Source organism: Ursus americanus, chromosome 20 (assembly GCF_024610735.1).
Source record: "Ursus americanus isolate L20-20 chromosome 20, mUrsAme1.1.p, whole genome shotgun sequence".
Taxonomy (NCBI): Eukaryota; Metazoa; Chordata; class Mammalia; order Carnivora; family Ursidae; genus Ursus; species Ursus americanus.
Genome location: NC_142146.1, coordinates 31,031,901 through 31,054,991, shown reverse-complemented (window position 1 = coordinate 31,054,991; position 23,091 = coordinate 31,031,901). Strand labels below are relative to the sequence as shown.

At 38.7% G+C, this 23,091-nt stretch overlaps 1 protein-coding gene across 1 annotated transcript; it reads right to left on the bottom strand.

The window, feature by feature from the left end:
* Window positions 1-441: 441 nt before the first annotated feature.
* On the bottom strand, window positions 442-22,676 carry SRPRB (SRP receptor subunit beta). Its single transcript, XM_087870210.1, has 7 exons — window positions 22,478-22,676; window positions 21,601-21,695; window positions 20,774-20,851; window positions 17,463-17,545; window positions 12,659-12,795; window positions 11,564-11,618; window positions 442-2,399 (listed from the first exon to the last, which is right to left on the bottom strand). The coding sequence occupies exons 1-7, from the start codon at window positions 22,629-22,631 to the stop codon at window positions 2,186-2,188; spliced, it is 816 nt and encodes a 271-aa protein (XP_087726336.1). The 5' UTR covers window positions 22,632-22,676; the 3' UTR covers window positions 442-2,185.
* Between the last annotated feature and the right edge of the window lie 415 nt (window positions 22,677-23,091).

Genomic DNA, 23,091 nt, shown 5'->3' with positions numbered 1-23,091 from the left:
GCAGGAGGGACTCCGCAACCTGCTTGCTTGCTTCACACCCCGTGAGACTAACAACCAGGGCTCGTAGCCCAAAAGACTTAAAAACCAGGCCTACTGAAGGCACATGTGCTACTCCAGAGCAGGTGACTGGACCCTGGACCCTGGACCCTCTGGACTGGACCCTCCAGAGCAGGTGCTCCTACGAGCCCCACGTACTTGGCACAGGACACACTGAGCACGCAGACTCCCGAGCCCACACCACATCTGCCAGTGAACTGAATGTCTAGGAGTGGGGTGCCCAGGACGGCTGACGGCCATCACAGACCGCTCTCATGCACACCAGCGTCTGAGAACCACTGTTTGAGAGAGAACTTTAGTTTTTTGGTGTATTGCTTCCTCCAGTAAAGAAAACAATTTATTAACCAGAAAAAAACAAAACAAAGCTGCGAGAACACAAGCCTCTTAACGGAAGTGTCAAGCCACTGATTTTTATTCACACGAGCACCTCCTGTGATTATGTGAACGTGTCACATTCATCGCATTCTCTGTTGATTTCTGGTTCATTATTCTTACCTATTTCCTTAAATTACCGTTGGCTAATAAGGAAAGGACAAAAACTAAGAATCTAAAGGACGGTAAGAACACGAGCAGCAATGAGGCTTTCGAATAAGCACTCTGCCAGGGTCAAGGCCCAAGGTCTTCTCCATTTCCGCCTGCACTTCCAACCACAGGCAAGCAGCAAGGCCTCTGATCCAGGGGTGGGGGCGGAGGGGAGCTGGAGTGCTCTCACACAGAGCGAGGATGACCCACGGGAAGGGGGGAAGGCAGAGGCTTGGGCTGTAGTGCACACTCATGGGGACCACATGCCCAGCGATGTTTTCGGCTCCATGCTTCTATTCTTTGACTCTCCCTGAGTCCCCAGCCGGGTGAGGTGCCCGTGCTGCACGCCGGCAGAGCACCCCGCACCTCTCCTGTCATAGCTCTGACCACACCGTTCTGGGACTAGCTTCTTCCTCACCCACAGCTACCTTTGTCTCCTCTGAAGCTTTAGTGGGCTTGTCCCTGAGTGTGTGCAAGTAGGGACAGCAGTTTGTTCCCGGGTACGCTGCAGGCCCGGGAATCGTGGAACTCGGCCTGCACCCTAACACATGCTCCAAGCTGTACTCACTCTACCATTCCATTTCATTGCTTTGAGCCAGACAGGTTGTTTTATTTACCAAGAAATGCATTAATAATTTATAAAAGCCATTAAAAAGCCAACGTTCAAGAAGACAACAAAGACCATCACTTTGAAAAAGCTGACTTTTCTTTCAACCATCTGTGAATATGCACTTTAAAAAACTATGGAGAACTTTTTTCATTCACACGTGTTGCACAGCATTCTAGCTCTGAGTACAAAACGGGCTGGTCAAACAGCATAAGAACGCAGCCCAGGGTCCCTCGGCCGTCCAAAAACTCACAACAGCTTCTAAATCTTCATCCACTCCTCAGTTAAGGGAAATCACGAGAACACACTAGACCCTTGGCATGTGGGGCTTTAGCATTTATAGTTCTATCACCTGGGAATGACTCCAAGGGTTCAGGGCATGTTTTTGCAACCTAAGTGCTATGAGGCTGGAGTGTGGACAAGTCACCAAGCTGATGAAGAACAGACCTGCTGTCAACACAGCCTTGCTGTTTTCTACCTGTCTTCACATGTCAGGAGACCACACTGTAACTACACCCACACCTCTGAGAATTCACAAAGGACTAGATGGTGTACTGCCCATGAACATCGAGGGCAAATGGAATCAACTGGCTCCATACACAGGTTTGTTTTCAGGAAAAGGAACTAACACACAGAAGCAGAGGATAAGAAACTTTTCAGATGATAACCATACTCTCGTGATAATATCCTCTCTATGTGGATCCACTTGTTGTGGTCACAAAGACCCTGACCCTAGGTCAAGCATACGCTAAAGGGACATGACATAAACCTTAACCAAGGGAAGACACACAAGCAGTTAAGTGACTAGAAAGCACTGAGGGAGAACTAAACTTAAAAACAAAAATTCCACGTTACTTTCAACAATTTGTTTCCAGAACAAGAAAATGTTTCTAATTACACTTTACACCCCTTCTTTATCAACTCCAAGTTACCACGCCCTTTTCCAAAACTGTCAGCCACACACATATACATTCACATCCTGAGCCTCGGCCCGGCCCCTCAGGCGATTTTAGCCAGCCATTTCTCCAGGTCCTGGATGTCGGCAGAGCCAGCGTCCCCTCTTCCGCCCTTGGCACTGCACTCCAGGAACTCCACTTTGAGGGGCAACTGTGAGAACTCAAATTCTTTGCCCTTCTTTCCCAGCTGAGTAGGAGCAGTGCTGGAACTGTCCAGTGTGCTGGGGGCAGCAGAACGGGTGACTCGTAAAGTGTTGCTGTGAGACAAAAGAAAAACAAGTCAGGAAGAAGAGAGTAGTAACTTTTATATAGCAACTAAAGGCCTTTAAGAAGCCACACTCATTCCTAAACATTTCAGCACTCATTTAAATACCTGACATAAAACTGTCAATCATGCTATTAAGACTGTTGAATAATCCTTTGCATTCATAGACTGCTCTCAGACAGGAGAGATGGGGGTCTAGCCAGACTTGCCTTGATAAAAGCAGGTCAATAACGTGCCCATGTCACACCAACCTTTTCTCAGCCCAGGGCCCCCTTATCCCCTTCCACTAGGATCATCTGTATGATGCCATTTTTGAACATACTTTTTAAATACATGCTATAAGTGTTACAATAACTTAAGTCTCTGAAAGTTAAGTGTGGGAAAATACAGTATTTATATTTATCACGAGTCTATTTGGATACAGAGCTTCGTAAACCCACGAACTCCAGATTCTCATATCCAGTTTGGGCACAATTACTACTCTCCAACCTCTTTACCCTCGAACACCGTCCCAATTTAAGTTGTCTTACTGCCACCTGCTGGCCCCAAAAAAGAGTGTACAGCAACGCTCGTGTGTTTACTTCCCCCACCCTTTCTGCTATCCAGATGCTGAGGAATACATGCTCCCAATGTGCTTCCTTACAAAAGAAAGCATTTCTTAGAGCTGTAAGACTGCATGAAAATTCGTGAAGAATCTGCAGGAAAAACTAATACCTTGTTTAGAAAGAAACACGCACACATGGAAAAAGTATTTTAAAAAACAATACTAAATTCAAGATATTGGGGAGGAGCCCAATATCTTAGGGCCTTCTAAGCAAGGTGGTGGGTCCATGGGTATTCATTCTAATATTCTTTAAATTCAATATATGTGTCATATGTATCCCTTTATATGTAAAATATTTTACAATTAAAAAAAACACTTAAAAAGGAAAAGAGGCCAAATATAACATGTACTCAGCTCTTGCCATAAGGCCAAGTGAATACAGTTAGCTTTGTTATTCATAAGACTATGAAATGCTTCTATGTTGATAGGGCATAATTCTCACAAACAGGATTAATCTAAAATCAGACTCCTGGGGCACCTGGCTAGCTCAGTTGGAAGAGGGTGGGGCTCTTGATCTCGGGACCATGAGTTTGAGCCCCACACTGGGTGCAGAGATTACTAACAAAAACAAATAAACTTCTAAAAATAAAATAAACTCTGACTCCTAATTTAACTGATATTCACCTTCCCAACTTTTAACATTTTACTTCACTACCTATAATACAGCATTTCCATCTGTATTGCTTTTCTATGGCTCTTTAGAGTGAAAAGCAAATGGACTAAGGAAAATACATGTTTTGAACACAGGAAGACTTGGACTGTACTGCTAAAAAGAAAAAACCAAAATGGATACACAAATACTATGATCACTTTTTCCCCCAATTCCCAACAACTGCAACAGTATTTCTAGAAAACCCAAATCATCTAATTGTTCTAATTTCTTTAGCCTAACAACAAGCAATTTATAGTCTCGAGAGTGACTGGAGTAAGAGAAAAATGATAAACATGCAATTTCAGAAGGGACAAAAACCACTGACATTGACCTCAGCAAGATGGCAGAATAGGAGTTTCCAGCACAAGTCTTCTCACAGAACCACGAATTTTAATAACCACCTATGCACGAGAAAGAAGGAATCTAGGTCCAAGATTACAGCACCAGGGTGTTATACGGAAATAAGAAAGAATGCATTGAAAGAGGATAGGAAGGACAGTTTCACATTACCCACATTACCTTTCCTGCAAATATGGAGAGATATGCTTCACTTGGGGGAAGGACAGTGAAGTAAGCACTTACTATGCCACAGAATCCAGCACCAGGCTGGCCCCCATAGCCCCAGCCCACTCCTATGGGCCCAAGCTCCAGGATCACCCCAGTAGACCCAGGCACCTGGCCAGGCCACCCAAGTAGACCCTGGTGCCAGGCCCACTTCCATGAATCCAGGCAGTAGGCCCACACACCCATGGACCTAGGAGCCAGGCTAGTCTGCCCAAGCACTTGAGCAGCAAGCCCATCAAAGAAAAAAAATAAGGTACCAATAACTGACCTTAAAGAAATGAAGATCTATAAAATGCCTGACAAAGAATTCAAAATAATCACCTGAAAGTTCGATGAGCTATAAAAGAGAACAGACAACTCAGTGAAATGAGAAAAGTAATCTATGAATAAAAATGAGAAGTTTGGGGCACCTGGCTGGCTCAGTTGGTAGAGCATGAGACTCTTGATCTCAGGTTCCTGAGTTCAAGCCCAATGTTGGGCATGGAGCCTAATTAAAAAAAAAAAAAAAAATGAGAAGCTCAACAAAGAGAAGCCATAAAAAGTTTTTGATACTCTGGAACTAAAGAACACAATGACTGATGTGAAAAATTCAGAGATCTTTAACAACAGACTTGATCAAGCAGAAGAAAGAATCAGAGAGCCTGAAGGCAGGTAATTTGAAGTTACCCAATGAGAAGAACAAAACAAACAAAGAGTAAAGAGAGACTACATAACTTAAAATTCATCATTAAAGGAATCAAGTACATGCATTATGGCAGTCCCAAAAGGAGCAGAGAAAGAATAACAGCAAGCTTATTTATAAAGAAATAATACAGAAAAACCCTAAATCTAGAAAGGGAAATGAACACCTAGATCCATTAAGCCCAAAGAACCCCAAATAGATTAAACATAAAGAGAGCTTCACCAAGACATATTATAATCAAATTGACAAAAAGTCAAAGACAAAGAGAATTTTGAAAGCAGCAAGAGAAAAGCCAATGGTCACAAACAAGGGGAACTCCATAACACTACATTTCTTAGTCTTGGCAGAAACTGTATGCCAGTACAGACTGGAATGATATATTCAAAGTGCTGAAAGAAAAAAATATACCCCAGCAAAACTGTCCATCAGACATGAAAGAGAAAAAATTTCCCAGACACACGAAATCTGAGGGAGTTCATAACCACTATACCTGCCTTGCAAGATATGCTAAAGGCAGTTCTTCAAGGTGAAACAAAAGGACACGAACAACATGAAAACATATGAAAATATAAAACTCACTATAACAGCAAGAGTATATTCAAATTCAGAATACTCTAATACTGTAATGGTGACACATAAATCACTTAACTCTAGCATAAAAGCTAGAGACAAAAGTATTAAAGACAACTATGGCTACTATAATTTATTAATGGATATACAATATAAAAATGTGAATTGTGGAATCAATAGTATAAAATGAAGGGGAAGAAGTTAATGTGTACAATTTTTGTATGCAGTGGAAGCTGTTATCAGCTTAAAATAAGATTACCAATACTATGTTTTATAAAAGTCTCATTGTAATCACAAAGAAAAAAGCTATAGCAAATACACAAAATAAACAGAAAGGAATCAGCATAACACCACAAACAAATCATTAAAGAAAGAGAAGAAAGGGACAAAGGAATTATAAAACAGAAGACAATCAACAAAACAGAATAAGTCCTTACCTATCAGTAATTACTTTAAACGTAAATGGTTTAAATTCTCTAATCAAAACAAAGTGGATGAATGTATTAAAAAAAAACCAGATTGAACTATATGCTGTCTCCAGGAGACACACTTTAGATTTAAGATTCTAAGTGAAGGGATAGAAAAAGATACTCCATGCAAATGATCACCAAAAAGGCAGGGCGGGCTATACTTATTTCATCAAAACAGACTTTAAGTCAAAAATTGTCACAAGAGACAAAGAAGGTCATTATATAATAATAAAAGGGTCAATTCCTCAAGAGGATATAATAATTGTAACCATACATGCACCTAACATCAGAGAATCTAAATACATAAAGCAAATATTAACAAAACTAAAGGGAGAAATAGATATCAATATCAATACAATAATAGCAGGGGATTTCACACTTCCAACAATGAATGGATCATCCTGACAAAAAATCAATAAGAAAACAACATATTTGAAGTGTTCAGCAGACCAAATATACACCAAATATTCCTAACAGACAAATACAGAACATTCCAACCAACAGTTGCAGAATGCATTCTTTTCAAGTGTACACAGAACAGTCTCCAGGACAGATAACATGTTAGGCTACAAAACAAGTTAACAAAATTAAGATGACTGAAATCACATCATGTATCTTTTCTGACCACAATGGTATAAAACTAGAAATCAGTAACAGAAGGACTATTGAAAAATTCACAAATATGTGGGGAATAAATAACACACTTCTGAACAACTAATAGGTCAAGGAAGAATCCAAAGGCAAATAAAAAAATATTGAAACAAATGAAAATGGAAACCCAACACACCAAAACTTACAGGATGCAGCAAAAGGCAGTTCTGAGAGGGAAGTTTATAGCAATAAACATCTTTTCTAAGAAAAAAGAAAGATCTCAGATAAACAACCTAACTTGATACCTCCAGGAACTAGAAAAAGAACAAACTAATCCCGAAGCTAGCAGAAGGAAGGAAAAAATAAACATCAGAGCAGAAACAAATGAAATACAGACTAGAAAACAATAGAAAATATCAATGAAACTAAGAGATGCTTTTTTGAAACATAAGCAAAATTGACAAACCTTTAGCAAGGAGAAAGAGAGAAGACTAAAATTAATAAACTCAGGAATGAAAGGGATAACTTATACTGCAGAAATACAAAGGATAAGAGACTATTATTAACAAATTAGACAAACTAGAAGAAATGGATAAATTCTTAGAAACACACAACATACCAAAAACTGAATCATGAAAAAACAGAAAATCTGAACAGGCCAATAATGAGGAAGGAGACTGAATCAGTAATCAAAAACCACCAGCAAAGAAAAGCCCAGGACCAGATGGCTCACTGGTGAATTCATTTAAACAAGAATCAACACCAATTCTTTTCAAACTTCCAAATTAAAGAGGAGGTAACACTTCCAAACTCATTTTACAATGCCAGCATTACCCTGATATCCAAGCCAGACAAGCATACTACAAGAAAAGTATAGGCCAATATACCTAATGAACATTGATACAAAAATCCTCAACAAAATACTGGCAAACCAAATTCAACAGTACATACTGTAAATGGATTGTATACTATAACCAGATGGGATTTACTCAAGATGGAAAGATAGTTCAACATATACAAACCAACAGAGGTGATAAACCACATTTAACAGGATGAAGGATAAAAATCATAAAATCATCTCAATAAAGAAAAATCACTTGACAAAAATCAACATCTTCTCATGACGAAAACTCAACAAAAGAGGCACAGAAGAATGTAGCTCAAAATAATAAGGGCCATATATGACAAGCCCACAGAAAATATCATATTCTACAGTGAAAAGCTGAAAGCTTTTCCTCTAAGATCAAAACAAGGATGCCCACTCTCGCCACTTCTATTCAGCATAGCCCTGGAAGACCTAGACAGAACAATTAGGCAAAGAAAGAAAAAGCATGAAAATCCGAAAAGAAGTAAGATTATCTCTGTTCACAGATGACTTAATCTTATGTATATAAATCCCTAAGACACCACCAAAGAAACCAGAACTACTAAATAAATTTGGTAAAGTTGCAGGATACAAAATCAACATAATCAGTTACGTTTCTATACACTACTAATGAACTATCAGAGAAATTAAGAATTGCCAATCCTATTTACAATAGCATCAAAATAAAATACTTAAGCATAAATGTAATGAAGTAGGCAAAAGATCTATACACTGAAAACTATAAGACACCCGTGAAAGCAATTGAACACATGAATAAAGGAAAAGATATCCCTTTTCCTGGATTGGAATAATTATTGTTAAAATGTCCATATGATGCAAAGCCCTCTACAGATTCAATGCAATGCCTATCAATATTCCAACAGAATTTTTTGCAGAACTAGAAGAAACAATGACAGAATTCATATGGAACCACAAAAAGACTCCTAATAGCCAAAGTAATCTTGAGTAAAAACAAAAAAGCCAGAGGCATCACACTTCCAGATTTCAAATTATATAACAAAGCTTTAGTAACCAAAACAGTAAGATACTGACATAAGAAGACACATAGACCAATAAAATAAAGTAGAGGGGCCAGAAATAAACCCACACATACAATTAACCTTTGATAAGGATGACAAGAATACACAATGGGTAAAGGATAGGTCTCTTCAATAACTGGTGCTAGGAAAACTGGTATCTACATGCAAAAGAATAAAATCAGACCTTTATCTTACACCATACACAATAATCAACTCAAAATGGATTAAAGACTTACACATAAGACCTGAAGCCATAAAAAATCCAAGAAGAAAACACAGGGGAAAAGCTGAGCGACCTTGGTTATGGCAATGAGTTTTTGGATATGACACCAAAGCATAGGAAACCAACGGAAACATAAATGTGATTGCTAAATTAAATAACTTCTGCAGAGCAAAGGTAACAATCGGTAAAACAAAAAGATAACCTGGAACTGGAGAAAATACCTGCAAACCTTCTATCTGATTAGGGATAATATCCAAAATATATAAAGAACTCCTACAAGTCAGTAACAAAAAAACAAATAATCCAATTGAAAAAATGGAGAAAGGACAGACATTTCTGAACAGACATTTCTCCAAAGAGGACACACAAATAGCCAATAAGTACATGAAAAGGTACTCAACATAACTAATCATCAGGGAATTTAAAATCAAAACCACCATGAGATATCACTTCACACCTGAGATAACGACAAATATTAAAACAAAACAAAACAAACAAGCTAAGTTGTAGAGATGCAGACAAAAGGCAATCCTAGTACACTGTTGGTGGGAATGTAAATTGGTACAGCCACTATGGAAAACAGCATGAAGATTCCTCAAAAAATACCAAATAAAACTACTACCACATGATCCAGCAATTCTACTTCTGGGTATTTATCCAAAGGAATTAAAATCAGGATCTTGAAGAGGTTCTTGCACTCTCATGTTCATTGTAGCATTATTACAATGGCAATATATGGAAGCAACCTAAATGTCCACCAAAGGATGAATGGATAAAGAAAATGTGGAACATACATGCAATGGAATATTATTCAGCCCTGAAAAAGAAGGAAAGCCTACTATTTACAACATGGATGAACCTAGAGGACATTATGCTAAGTGACAGACACAGTAAGACAAATAATATATGATCACACTTATATGTGGAATCTAAAACAAACACATAGAAGCAGAGTAGAATGGTGGTTACTGGGGTGGGGGGGAAGGAGAAATGGGGAGCCTTTGACCATTAAGTCAAAGGCTATAAAGTTTTAGTTATACATGGGCGTCTGGGTGGCTCAATCGGTTAAGCGTCTGCCTTCAGCCAAGGTCATGATCCCAGCCCATGTCGGGGCTCCTTGCTCATGGAGGGAGGGGAGCCTGCTTCTCCCTCTCCCTCTGTCCCTCCCCTCAACTTGTGCTCACACACTTTCTCTCTCTCAAATAAATAAAATCTTTTTTTTTAAAGTTTCAGTTACGCAAATAAGTATGTACTAGAGATCTACTATACAGCGTAGTGTCTACAGCTAATACGACTGCATTGTATACTTAAAATCTGCTAATACGGCAGATCTTAAGTTTTCTCATGAAACATTTCCTCTCTTTCTCTCTCTCTCTCTCATACAAACACACACAAATAATAAAAGGAGCAGGAGGAAACTCTGGAAAGTTAACGGATATTTTGACGGCCTCGATGGTGGTGATGGCTTCAAAGGTGGATACTAACCCCCAAATGCATGGAGTTGTATACATTAAATAGGCACAGTTTTTTACATATCAATTACCCCTCCATAAAGGGCTTTAAAAATCTCTTTTGATATTCAACTTGAAAGCACGAGGTCTTTGATAAATGTGATTGAACAGCTAACTTTACTCTTCTATTCATATACTAAAAAGTTTAAAGCACATGGAATTAAATAATTCATTCTCGATTAAAAGAAAAAAGAAAAGAAACCACAGAAAATGACAGACCAGCCCTGGTAAAAATTTTTCTGTTAAGAGCCATAAATTAAAAATTTTGGGCTTATGGGTTACGTTTAGTTTCTGTCACACATTTTTCTACTTTTCTTATTTTTTTACCTGCCCTTTAAAAACGTAAAACTATTTCTTGCTTGCACACCCTGAGCAGGAGTCTGTCAACCCTAAGCCCCTGAGTACAGGAAGCACATCACATTCCCTCTACAGCCACATTCTGAATGCAGGGCTTGCCATGAACTGTATGAACTATAGGCACTTATTAAATATATAAAGGAGTAAGTAAATCCCAGTGAGGAAACAATGTGCTTGAAGTTGAATTATTTAAGATTTTATTTCTTTATTTGAGAAAGAGAGCACAAGCAGGGGGCAGGGCAGAGGGAGAAGCAGACTCCCCACTGAGCAGTGAGCCCGATGCGAGACTCCATCCGAGGACCCTGGGATCATGATCCGAGCTGAAGGCAGACACTTAACTGACTGAGCCACCCAGGTGCCCCTCAAAGTTGAATTTATACAATTTTTCCTCATCAGATTCTTTTCTTTAATAATAACAATAAAAGTCTACACAACAGCAACAAGAAAACACAACTTGCTTCATTATAATGTTGATGGTAGCTCCTGGGTAAGCAAGCTTTAGCTAGCTCTTACAAACTGGCAGAGTACAGACAAGCTAGATTTCTTAAAATTCAAAAGGTTATATAGCTCACTTTATAAATTTTTAAACACTAAAATCAAGCTAAACAATATTGCAATGTAGCTGGAAAATAATAAAATAAGCTATAAAATAGTATAATAGGTTTTTAAATTCTTCTAAAGCATTCCTTTCTTTTTCTGTCAATGAAAATTTCCATGGCTTTCAAATTTTTTTAGTTTCTAAAATCTTTCATATATCTACTATAAATGAACTAGAAACAGTGGGAAAATAAATTGAGCTTATGGTCTCAATAAACCTGAGATCTTCTTTCCACAAATTTTTAAAATATCCATAAACATCTCACTGATGCTTTTTAGAATTCTATTATTTTGTCAATTATTTAACAAATATATTTCACACTATTCTTTGGGCTATGATAATCATATACAACCAAAGACCTTAAGCAGTATATTCGTATTTCCTAAGTGTTAAGATATACATTAATCAATATGACTTATTCATACTCACAGTTCTTTCTCAAGCTGCTGCTGAATTAACTTTGCAGATTTTGCCATTGTAATGTCTGTAAAGAAATAAAGACACTGTTATAGTTTAAACCAGAAAGGGTCTCTTCCCAAGACTTCTTGCACATATGGAAAATTCCAATTTAAACCAGTAAGTTTCTTTTCCGTTCCTTTTTTTTTCTTTTTCTGAAGAGCTTTTTACCATTAGTAGCTTAACTACCAAAGTAAGCTTTATAATTTTCATGTATAGGTTTTCCTACAATAATGCTTACAAATATATTAAGCTTGTGTCCCTAAAATTGATTAGCTCTTTCATGTAAATTTTCTACATCTTACAGATCTCTTAAATCAATATATATATAAGTCTAGCCAGTGTAACAGAAAGAAAACCTACCAGATTTTTTATTGTAACAAGAGTCTTCACTCCAACACAAATATCCTACTTGTCATATAAAAGTAAACTACGCACATTTCCAGCTGATACTAAGATGGTAAGTCACTTAGGTAAGTCCTTATACCAAAGAGAATAAAAAGAGAAGCCAGGTAATGATCCTAACACCAATTCCTGATTAAGCACTAGTAGGGTTATTTTAATCTAAAAGAAGACTGTAAAATCAACTAGTTTATCTTTTGTTAGAGGTAATGAAACGGAAGCCTAGTCTTACTGGGTGTAACAGAAAAAGTTTAATGGTTATGAGGTTAAAGAAAACACAACTTGTGCAAACTCCCCTTGACAAAATGTGCTGGAAGGTACATTTGTTTGAAAGGAGAGACTCCCCTCTGGCCCTCCACAATTGTGTGTGATGGGACATACTGTCAATCTGACAAACTTAACTTGGTAAAGAAAGTAAAATGATTTATAATTTTGTGAAATGCAAAACACCATATCAAAGAAAAACTGGTGTAGTCACTCCTTAGAACAGCCTGGTAAAACTAATGAAAATGCAGGTATATAAATAATTTTAAGATTTAAAATCCTTCATAGTTCCTTAACAATCATCTCTCATCCTCAATCATAACAACTGTAGATAACTACATTAGCTCTTAGTAGCAATCCCAGAAAAATCTCCATTATTATTGCTGGAAAACATGATGGCACCTTGCTTATTGCAGGCGATTAAGAAGGACGGTGTGTTTTTCAGACTCATACTGTCAATGAGGACTTGATAGAGAAACTCTGCCACATCTTTCACCTCTCGCTGGAAGGCTGCACTGTCCACAACAAACACAACAGCCCTGGAGGGAAAGAAAGAAAAACCAGCATGTAAGCATGCAGTAGTACAGCATTATATTGAGAAGTTATACCCTTAATTTCATCCGGTTCAATCGTACTGAATAACACACAGCAGACTCACATGCAAGTGTGCACACATGTGCTCACACCATACACATACTCACTTAACAAAGGACTACTGAGGAGATGCCAAGTGAAGTGTGTGCATTTTTGGTAACTGTGTACTTCTGGCGACAGTATAGTTTGAAATACTATTTTTTATCAAGTTTTATAAAAATGCAAAAACAACAAAAAAAACAAAGGACTACTGAGCGTTACTGTTATCAGTGACTGATCCAAAAAGACAAAAGGAAACCATGCCTGCCCTCAAAGACCAGGAAATCATCATATACAAAACGGTGTGATAAAATGCTAAAACAGACCTATGTACCTGCTATAACAGGAGCAAAGAGGAAGACCATTTACATGAGAACAGGTCAAGATGACTTAAAGGAGGATATCAACAACTGGGCTGAATTTTAGCCAGACAAAAAACTGGGACACAGACTGTCTGGAAAGCAGTATGTGCAGAGCACCAAGGAGTGGAAAAGCATGGCCTAGAGAACTCAAGGTAGGCTGGTACACGGGGAGGAAACCAGGTCAGGCAGCAAAGGGAATGACACACTGACCTATACAGAGTTTGTGCTTTTCTGTTACAAAGAATACTGGTGCTTAATGGAAGACAGATAAATCTAAGAGCATAACCAAACCAGAAGCAGAGCGACCTGGTAGGGCCCAACCTAAGGCAGCAATAGTGAGAATCCTCATGTGCCAGAAACAAAGAGGTATCAAAGCTAAAGCCAAGCAGTCCAGGAAAGAGCAGAAAACAGACTGTAGCGACCAGGGTTTGAATGCTCAGGAGTAACTGAAAACGAGCAAAGGCCAACATGCAGTTGGGGAGCTGGAACTGAACCCCCTGCACAAAGCCTACAACTTAAAAGCTGTCTAGTGGGGGGGGGGTAGGAAAATAATCTGAGAGGAACTGAAATACTCGGCCTCCAGTGCCACACAGATGAGGGGGTTATGAATTTACACTCTTTCGTGGTGTAAGATGCAGAAAGATTTATATAAAAACAGGGCCAGATTCAATGAACTCCGAGGGCCCCCAACAGAAAGAAATATGAACCCACTCTGGAGAGAGGCTTTCATATCCTACAGCAGTAAAAAACAGCAACCACAACAAAATATTAAAAACACAATACCATTTATATTATCATCCCCCCCAAAATGAAACTTTGGTATAAATCTAATAAAATATGTACAAGATCCTTATGAGGAAAACTACAAAACTGATCAACAGAATCAAAGCAGAACTAGATAAACAGAGATATTCTACAATCAGGGATAGGAAGACTAAACAGTTTCAAAATGTCAGTTCTTCCCAACTTGATCTATAAATTCCAATGAAATCCAATCAAAACCTCAGTAACTTATTCTGTGGCTATTGACAAACTGATTCTGTAGTTTATACGGAGAGGCAAAGGACCCAGAATAGCCAACACAATACTGAAGAGCAAAGCTGGAGGACTGACACTGCTAAACTTACTATGAAGCTTCAGTAATCAAGACAGCATGGTCCTGATGAAAAGAGATCAGTAGAATGGAATAAAGTTCAGAAAGAGACCCCTATTTATATAGTCAAGTGATAAGTGACCTTTGACAAAGGAGGAAAGGCAATACAGATGGTCCCCGACTTACAATAGTTCAACTTACAACTTTTTTACTTTATAGTGGTGTGAAAGCAATACACATTCGATAGAAACCACACTTCAGATTTTGAATTTTAATCTTTTCCTGGGCTAGCAACATGCAGTACAATCTCTTATGATACTGGGTAGCAGCAGTGAGCCACCACTCCCAGGCAGGCACTGGATGAGGAGGGTAAACAACTAATACACAGAACCATTCTGGTTTTTACTTTTAGTACAGCATTCAACAAATTACACTGAGATATTCAACACTTTATTATAAAATAAACTTTTTGGTTAGATGATTTTGCCCAACCGCAGGCCAACTAAGTATTCTGAACACATTAAGGTAGGCTAGGCTAGGCTATGGCATTCAGTAGATGTATTAAATGCATTTTCAACTTGAGATATTTTCAACTTACTTTCGGCTCATCAGAATGTAACCTCATTGTTAAGTTGAGTAAGATCTGTACAACAGAACAAAGATGATCTTTTCAAATGATGGTGGGACAGCTAAACATCCGCATGGAAAAAAATGAATACATACAATGAATAGATACAGGCCATATCCTTTTCACAAAAATTAATTCAAAATGGACCACATACCTAAATGTAAACCACAAAATCGTAAAACTCCTGAGAGAGAACACAGGAGAAAATCTAGATATCTCGGGTCTGGCAATGATTTTTTAGATCCAACACTAACGGCATAACCCATGGGGGAAAAAAATCAATAAACTGGACTTTATTAAAGATAAAAATTTCTGCTCTACAAAAGTCACCATCAAAAGAATAAGAAGATGCACCAAAGACTGGGAGGAAATTTTTGCAAAAGATATATCTGATAAAGAACTGTTATCCAAAATATATAAAGAACTCTTAAAACTCAACAACAGACAAACAACCCAATTAAAAAATGGGTCAAAGATCTTTACAGACACCTCACCAAACAAGATCTATAGACAGCAAATAAGTATATGAAGAGATGATCCACATCTTATCAATGTCATCAGGGAAATGCAACTTAGAGCAGTTAGATATCACTGTGTATCTACCAGAACAGCTGAAATCCAGAACACTGACAACACTAAATTCTGGTGAGGACGCGGAGCAACAGCAACTCTCATACATTGCTGGTGGGAATGCAGAATGGTACAGCCACTCTGGAAGACAGTTTGGCAATTTCTCACAAAACTAAACATACTCTTACCATATGATTCCTCAATTGCAGTCCTTGATATTCACCCAAAAACATGTCCACACAAAAACCTGCACACGGATGTTTACAGCAGCTTTATTCAGAATTGCCAAACTTGGAAGCAACCAAGAAGTCCTTAAGTAGGTGAATGGATAAATAAACTGTGGTACATCCAGACAAGGACATATTATCCAGCACTAAAAAGAAATGAGCTATCGAACAATGAAAAACATGGGAGTAACTTGAATGCATATTAGTAAGTAAAAGAAGCCAGTCTGAAAGGCTACCTACTGTATGATTCCAACTATATGACATTCTGAAAAAGGTACAATATGCGGACTATAAAAAGATGAGTAGCTGTCAGGGGTTAGGGGACAGAGGGATGAATTACCAGAACACCGAGGATTTTTAGGGCAGTGAAAATACTCTGTATGAAACTATAAATGGTGACAATGAATACATGTCATTATACATTTGTTCAAATCCGTAGAAATGTACAACATCAAGAGTGAATCCTAATGTAAAACACAGACACAGAATGATTATGATGTGTCAGTGCAGGGGTTCATCAGTTATAATGAACTAACCACTCTGGTGAACGATGCTTATAATAGGGAAGGCTATGCCCATGTGTGGAGTGGGGAGTAATACAGGAAATCTTTGGACCTGTTGCTCAATTTTGCTGTGAACCTAAAACTGCTCTAAAAAAGTCTTTTTTTTTTTTTTAATTCACACAACAGATAAATTGCTCATCACCACCATCTTGTGGGCAAGGAAGCAACAACAAAATAAAAGTCAAGACATCTTCAAAAATAAGGAAAGAAACAACTGCCTCATTCCATCAAACTTAAGATTCCATCAATTAAAAGAGACATTATTTCAAGTACAACTAAGAAAGCGAAAATACTGCCAATTAAACTATGACACAACTATAGCATTCTAATTTCATAGATATTAAAATATCTTAAAATCAATGAAATGTGGTATTAAAAAAAATCAATGAAATGTGGTATATTGATTTTCCTCAAGTTCTTTTTTTTTTTTTTTTTAAGATTTTATTTATTTATTTGACAGAGAGAGACAGCCAGCGAGAGAGGGAACACAAGCAGCGGGGAGTGGGAGAGGAAGAAGCAGGCTCCCAGTGGAGGAGCTTGATGTGGGGCTCAATCCCAGAACGCTGGGATCATGCCCTGAGCTAAAGGCAGACGCTTAACGACTGCGCCACCCAGGCGCCCCGATTTTCCTCAAGTTCTTATCAGTGTTAGAGATGAAACAAGAATCAAGCATCTTCAACTGTAGCACAAGAATTTTAAGAAGAGTAACATTAGGACAACAGTAAGAGAAATAAGAAAACATTGTTCTGTACTTTGGAGGCACTAAATTTAGATAATTTAAAAACAGAAATATACAATGTTGGATTTAAATAACTTCTAGGATTTCACCTAGCTTTCAAATTCCTTTTTCAGATTTTAATAGTTCTACATAGTATTAAAATTTGTCCTCAAAGTAAACGAAAAATTTACTAACATAGTGAGGGTTAACACTTTCTGAACACTCCTGAGAAACACTTTCAAACATTATCTCATATAATCCTCATAAAATCCTACTAAAGGTAGGCTTGCAACCCAGAAATGGTTGACCCCAGGGTCCATGCTCTTTCCCCCACAGGGGAAGATACCACCAGAGCAGGTATGGGTAGCACTGATATACAGATTCAGGCAAGTTCACTCCAAATCCTACTTACCTGGCTGAAGCCTTAAAACGTTCTAAGAACTGAAGTCTCAAGCTCTCATGGCCAGGGAGATCAATCAAGGTCAGGCTAGTGGCCTAAGGATGACAGTAATAACATTAAATGAATGTTTTGGTCCTGATTCACATTCACAACATAAACTTTTCATATGAGATTTCAGGTACCAGAAAAGTGTCCATTTTATTAATGAATCGAAAAAAATGTTCACCATAATGAATTAATGAATCAAACAAATATTCACAAAGCGTCTTCTATTTATAAATCATTAGTAGAGGCTCCAGGGATTTAACAGTGAGCAAAAACAGACATAATCCCTTTTCCAACAGGGTTTATAATATAATCAGAAAGCTCAACACAATGTAAAATTACAAATATATGTAAAATTACAAATCTGATAAATGTTTTGAGGGTACATGAGAAACTGACCCTGTTGGGGGAGTCAGGGAAGTGTAGTCCACCTGAGGCTGGGGAAATATATTAGTATGAATAAAAAAAAAAACGTGAAAATAGTAGTAAATATTCACAAACTAAATAATGTAACAGGAGAACTACACTTTATCATATAGCATGTTACCATTACGGGGATCCCCCATCTTTGTAACCAAAAAACATTCCTTTACATGTCCACTGTAATTTAATTTTTGAATATTTGTCGACTAGACACACCGTTTATTTGTCCCAAATGTCAATATTTTGTGTCAATCACTGAAACCGGGAGGCGTTCTGCCTGTACTGGAGCGGACTCATTAAGCACCCACTTAAGGGCTATTCATTCCAGGCCTTCCTTCTTGAGCTCAGGTTCAGTGTCGATGTGGCTATGCTCAGTAAGACTCTCTGGTACAATCCTGGTACACTTACCAGGCCCATGAACATTTCTCAGATGTTCTACCTTATCCAGAGCCAGTCTTAACCACTGGTCAGCAGGAGGGAGTCAGTATCATGCACGGATCTGACATAATCACAGCTGGATCCATTACGGACTGTCACTTAGTTTGTGCAGTCTTTTATGGGTAAAAATATGATGTATGCTAGCTTTAAAAAACATACTGGTAAGAGTCTAGGGATCTCAGGTTAGGACCCATTATCACATTTCATAATCTATACCACTATAAGCAATTCAGAAAGACACATTACTAGATACATTACTAACCTGAGAGAGAGACTACATCTAAAACAAATGGGGGGGAGGGGTAAAAAAAAAAAGAAGGGAGGAATGTTCTACATTTTCTTTTTTCTTTTTCTTTTTTTTTTTTTTTTTTTTTTAGAGAGAGCACGCATGAGGAGGCAGGGGGTGGGGGCAGAGGGAAAGGTAGAGAGAATCGCAAGCAGGCTCCATGCCTAGCACAGAGCCCTATGGAGAGCTTGATCTCATAACCCTGAGATCATGACCTGAGCCAAAATCATGAGTCAGCTACTTAAATGACCGAGCCACCCAGGCACCCCTACATTTTCAATAAAAATATGCAAGTCTCATATATAATGTTAAGTTTTCCAAAAGCCATATTAAAAAAGTAAAAAGATATAGTTAATTTAATAATATATATTATTTAACCCAACATATCTAAAATATCTTTATAACAAGTAAAAAAAAAAATCAAGAAATTGTTGATATTTTACTTTTCATTCCAAGTTCAAGATCTGGTGTATACTTCACATTTACAGCACCCCTCAATTTGGACTAGTTACATTTCAGGTGCTCAATAATCACATATAGCCAATGGCTATTTCATCAGAAAGTACGGGTCTAAAGTATACCCCGGAATATCCCATTTAAAAAATCTGGCACAAGTCCCCCAAGAATTAAAGATCTCCCAAACCTGAACTTTCAAAATCAAAAATCTTGGGACTTTAAAAAGGACTGGGCTACAAAGAATGCCATTATTGAAAAAAAAGCAAAAAATATCTATAAGACATTTAGAAGAATGTCTCTTTATCTTTGTTTACAATGTTTAATTCTGGAGGCACCAGAAAAGGGGGCAAGGGGCAAAGAGAAGGAGAAAAGTTCTCTTAATCATTTTCATTCATCCATCTATACATCTACCCCTCCAACCAGCCCCCAGCCTTTCTTCCACTCACCAAATACTTATTATTCATTACAATCAACTGGGCAGTCACTATCCACATTCTGGATCTACATAGGTACACAAAAAGCTCTTCTCATCATCCCTTACTGGTATTTTTGAAATATACTCATGTGTACTCTTTAACACTTCCACTACAACATTGTAAAAGCAAAAGATAACAACAAACTAAATGTTAATAGAGCTCTTAATAAATAATAACTTAATTGAATGGTACAGCCACCTCATGGAATACTATGTAGCTCACAAATCAGCCAGCTGGTACTATGTGTACAAATGAGGGAGAAAAACAAAACAACCCAACTGTATCAGTTATATTGTTAAAAAAAAAACAAATAGAACATGGTGCACCTGGGTGGCTCAGTGGACTGAGCACCCAACTCTTGGTTTTAGCTCAGTTCCTGATCTCAGAGTCCTGGGATCCAGCCCCAGGTCACGCTCCATGCTCAGCAAGAAGTCTGCTGGAGATTCACTCCCCCTTTCACTCTTCCCCTCTCCCGGCCTGTGCATGGGTGCTCTCTCTCTCTCTAAAATAAATAAATAAATCTTTAAACAAACAAACAAACAAACAAACAAACAACGGTGGGCAGAACAAAGTGTTAAAAAGAAAATAATTGGGGTGCCTGGCTGGTTCAGCTGGTGGAGCATGCAACTCTTGATCTCGGGGTTGTGGGATCAAGCCCCATGTTGAGTGAAGAGATTACTTACAAAAAAAAATCTTTAAAAAAAAATTAACAGATACACAGATATGTTTGCATATGCACAGACCATCTGAAGGTTCACAAGAAAATGATAAGTTACTACCTCTAAGGAGAAGACCTAGTAGGGACAGGAAAGGCAAAATTACTTTTCACTGAATATTCTTTTTAATCTTTTGAATTTTTGTCCCATATACATATATTACCTATTCAAAATATAAAGGAAAAGGTTTAATGCTCACCCTCTAGAACTCATGGTAAAGTTGGAAAGAAAACATAGAAACAAAAACTAGTAAAATGTGATATAACATCAGTGTGCATGAAGTACAACAAAACGGGACGGCATGATGAAACCACGGCTTGGAGGGCTGAAGGCAGAATTGGTCACATGGATTCTATTTATCCATAAAAATAAGCTATGAATGGTACCTACATCCTCAGACTAATTCACCCTACAAATGTCCTTTTCTGACACACCAAAGTCAAGTAAAATTGTCAGACTCCCATCATTCTACGAACCCCTTACCCTGGTATTGTTGACTCTGTACACAGCAGAGCTATCGGTGATAGAAGTCTGAGTGTCTCTGTAAAGGCCAGTTAACAACTGTAAAAAAACAATTTGAAGGAGACCATAGTAAATATATAAATAGCAAACCTAAAGAGAGTAATTTTGTTCTAACTCTCCAATGGGCCAGGTCAAATAAATGAATGCTGTTTGCAACAACTGAAAAGGACTATATTGTTTTTTCCTTGTAGAAAAATCTCATTCATTGCATCTTCATTCCCCTCTCCACAGTGAAAACAAAAACAAAAAACCTCATTTCAAACGGTTAGTGGCCAAATTCACCAAACTTCCATAAACATCTTTAATCATCACAAATGATTATAAATTATATTTCTTAGTGGAAAGGAAATAATTTATCCTCTCAAAAGGAAGAATAATAAGAAAATCTCTGCTACTCTCCATAACAAAAAATCGTTTAAAATACTAAACAGACTAAATATTAGTGAAAAGATGGCTAAGTAGCCCAATATGTCAAAGAACCAGCCTCTTAAAAAACTTCTTTGACAAGTTCTCAGAAGAGTTTGTTACACAAGAATTATACACCCTATACAGATCACTGTCTTCTATCTCTTTTGCTGTTCTGGCATCCTTGGCCACCACATGAAAGTAGTTACATAAAACCCTTAAATGGGTAAGAACTAAATGTCAGTATCTGGCAAGTTCAAGAAAATAGAAATGGTCAAGGAATTCCAGTTTATGAATTTTTCAAGTTTTTCAATTCTTTCCAATAATGGGATGGCCTAACATTTCCTATCAACTTTAGTAGAGGTATAGATCTAAGCATTTACTCTGACAAAGAGCAATGTTTTCCCAGAGTCACACAGGCCAACAAGAAGAACAGCTCTTTGACTGCTCCTTCTGCTCCGGATGAACTTCCAGAACACTGTAGAATAGAGAAAAACAACCAAAATTATGCCTTGATCATCAATAGTATGCCTCTATGGTTGGGGTAGGGAAATTAACAGAAGTCTATCACAGAACACCTCATTCAGCTGGAACGTAACTTTTATTCTTTTTACCACCATTATAATCATTACTGTTGTTGTTAGTGTTACCGGCGGGAGAGTCTGCGCTGAGTGAATGGAGGTCTGGGTTCTTGGATTCCCCATAAATGTGTGATGTTGTGCCCCCAGGCTTCTAATGTGTAACCTATTTATCAACGTCCTTGCTTCCCGCTCATGTCTAACTGCCTACCTACTCTATCATTAAGGACTCCACTGAGTGCCAACCACTATCAACTGTCAACCTTTCTGTGTCTGCTCACTGCGGACTTCTCAAGTGCAATCTTGTCTTATTAACTGTGTATCCGCAGCGCCCAGGACACAAAGTTGGGAGTAAAGATCGCGTGAGTTTTAGTAGTAAGAGCAAAGAACGGGGGGGCGGAGAGGACCGCGCGCTCAGGCGTAACAGGGGCCGATAAAGGAAGAGTAACCCGCGCCCCCAAGCACCAGGACGTCAGTCCAAGGGTTGTAGGGGATCCTCTCTAATGCAGCGCTACTCCCGCTGCTTCAGGCAGCAAGGCAGATTGATACAGGAGGTGAGTCTCCCTCTCTATATGTCTCCCAGGTGCCTTCGCCGCCCCGCGTCCGCGTTCCGCACAAACCGAGTCCAAGCCCGGAACCCCGGCAGCCGTACACCCGCCAAAACCACCCGCTGCCTCTTTACCCAACGTCAGCAGCACCGCGAGAAGCGCCACGACGGCTGACAGCAGTGTCGGGTCCCTCTGCTGCAGCTCCTGCCGCAAGGAGTCTAGGTGTAGCTGGAAGGCTCCCCCGACACTGCCACCATTCGCCATTCGCCGGGAGTCCTCGGAAGCCATGGCTGAGATGCGTGGTCTCCAGCGCCGGGAAAGCGACGTGGCCCCGGACTCTGCGCAGACGTCCGAAGCAGAGCATCACGGGAGTGGTAGTTCCCAGGTTATATTTCTTCAAAGGGGCCGGGATCCCGAAGGTCTTGATGGGAGTTGCAGTTCTCTTGTATCTGTTTCCACCGAACGAGCGGCGTTTCGCGGTATTTCACGAGTGACACTCTTATTCTTAAGATATGAGTTAAATATCGCCGCCCTTTTCATGGGTGTTGACGGAATGATGGATGAATAAAATGAACGGCTTAAGAAATCCTCAGTCGCTCCCTTCGCGAGGTGAGTCTTGTGAGGAACTCAAGCATCTCACAAACTTTTCATCTGAGTATAAAATGGCATGGGATGTGACAGAGGGTGTACGGGGCGATATGGGAATACAGAAAGGGACTCCTAGTCCTTCACTGGTTCAGAGAAAAGA

Bases quoted from the DNA above. Each gene is read 5' to 3' on its own strand.
- SRPRB (XM_087870210.1), bottom strand. From the start codon at position 22,631: ATGGCTTCCGAGGACTCCCGGCGAATGGCGAATGGTGGCAGTGTCGGG. The intron at 21,696-22,477 runs GTAAAGAGGCAG...TCTATTCTACAG, and splicing joins CGCGGTGCTGCTGACGTTGG to TGTTCTGGAAGTTCATCCGG. The intron at 17,546-20,773 runs GTAAGGGGTTCG...TGTCATCCTTAG, and splicing joins ACAGAGTCAACAATACCAGG to GCCACTAGCCTGACCTTGAT.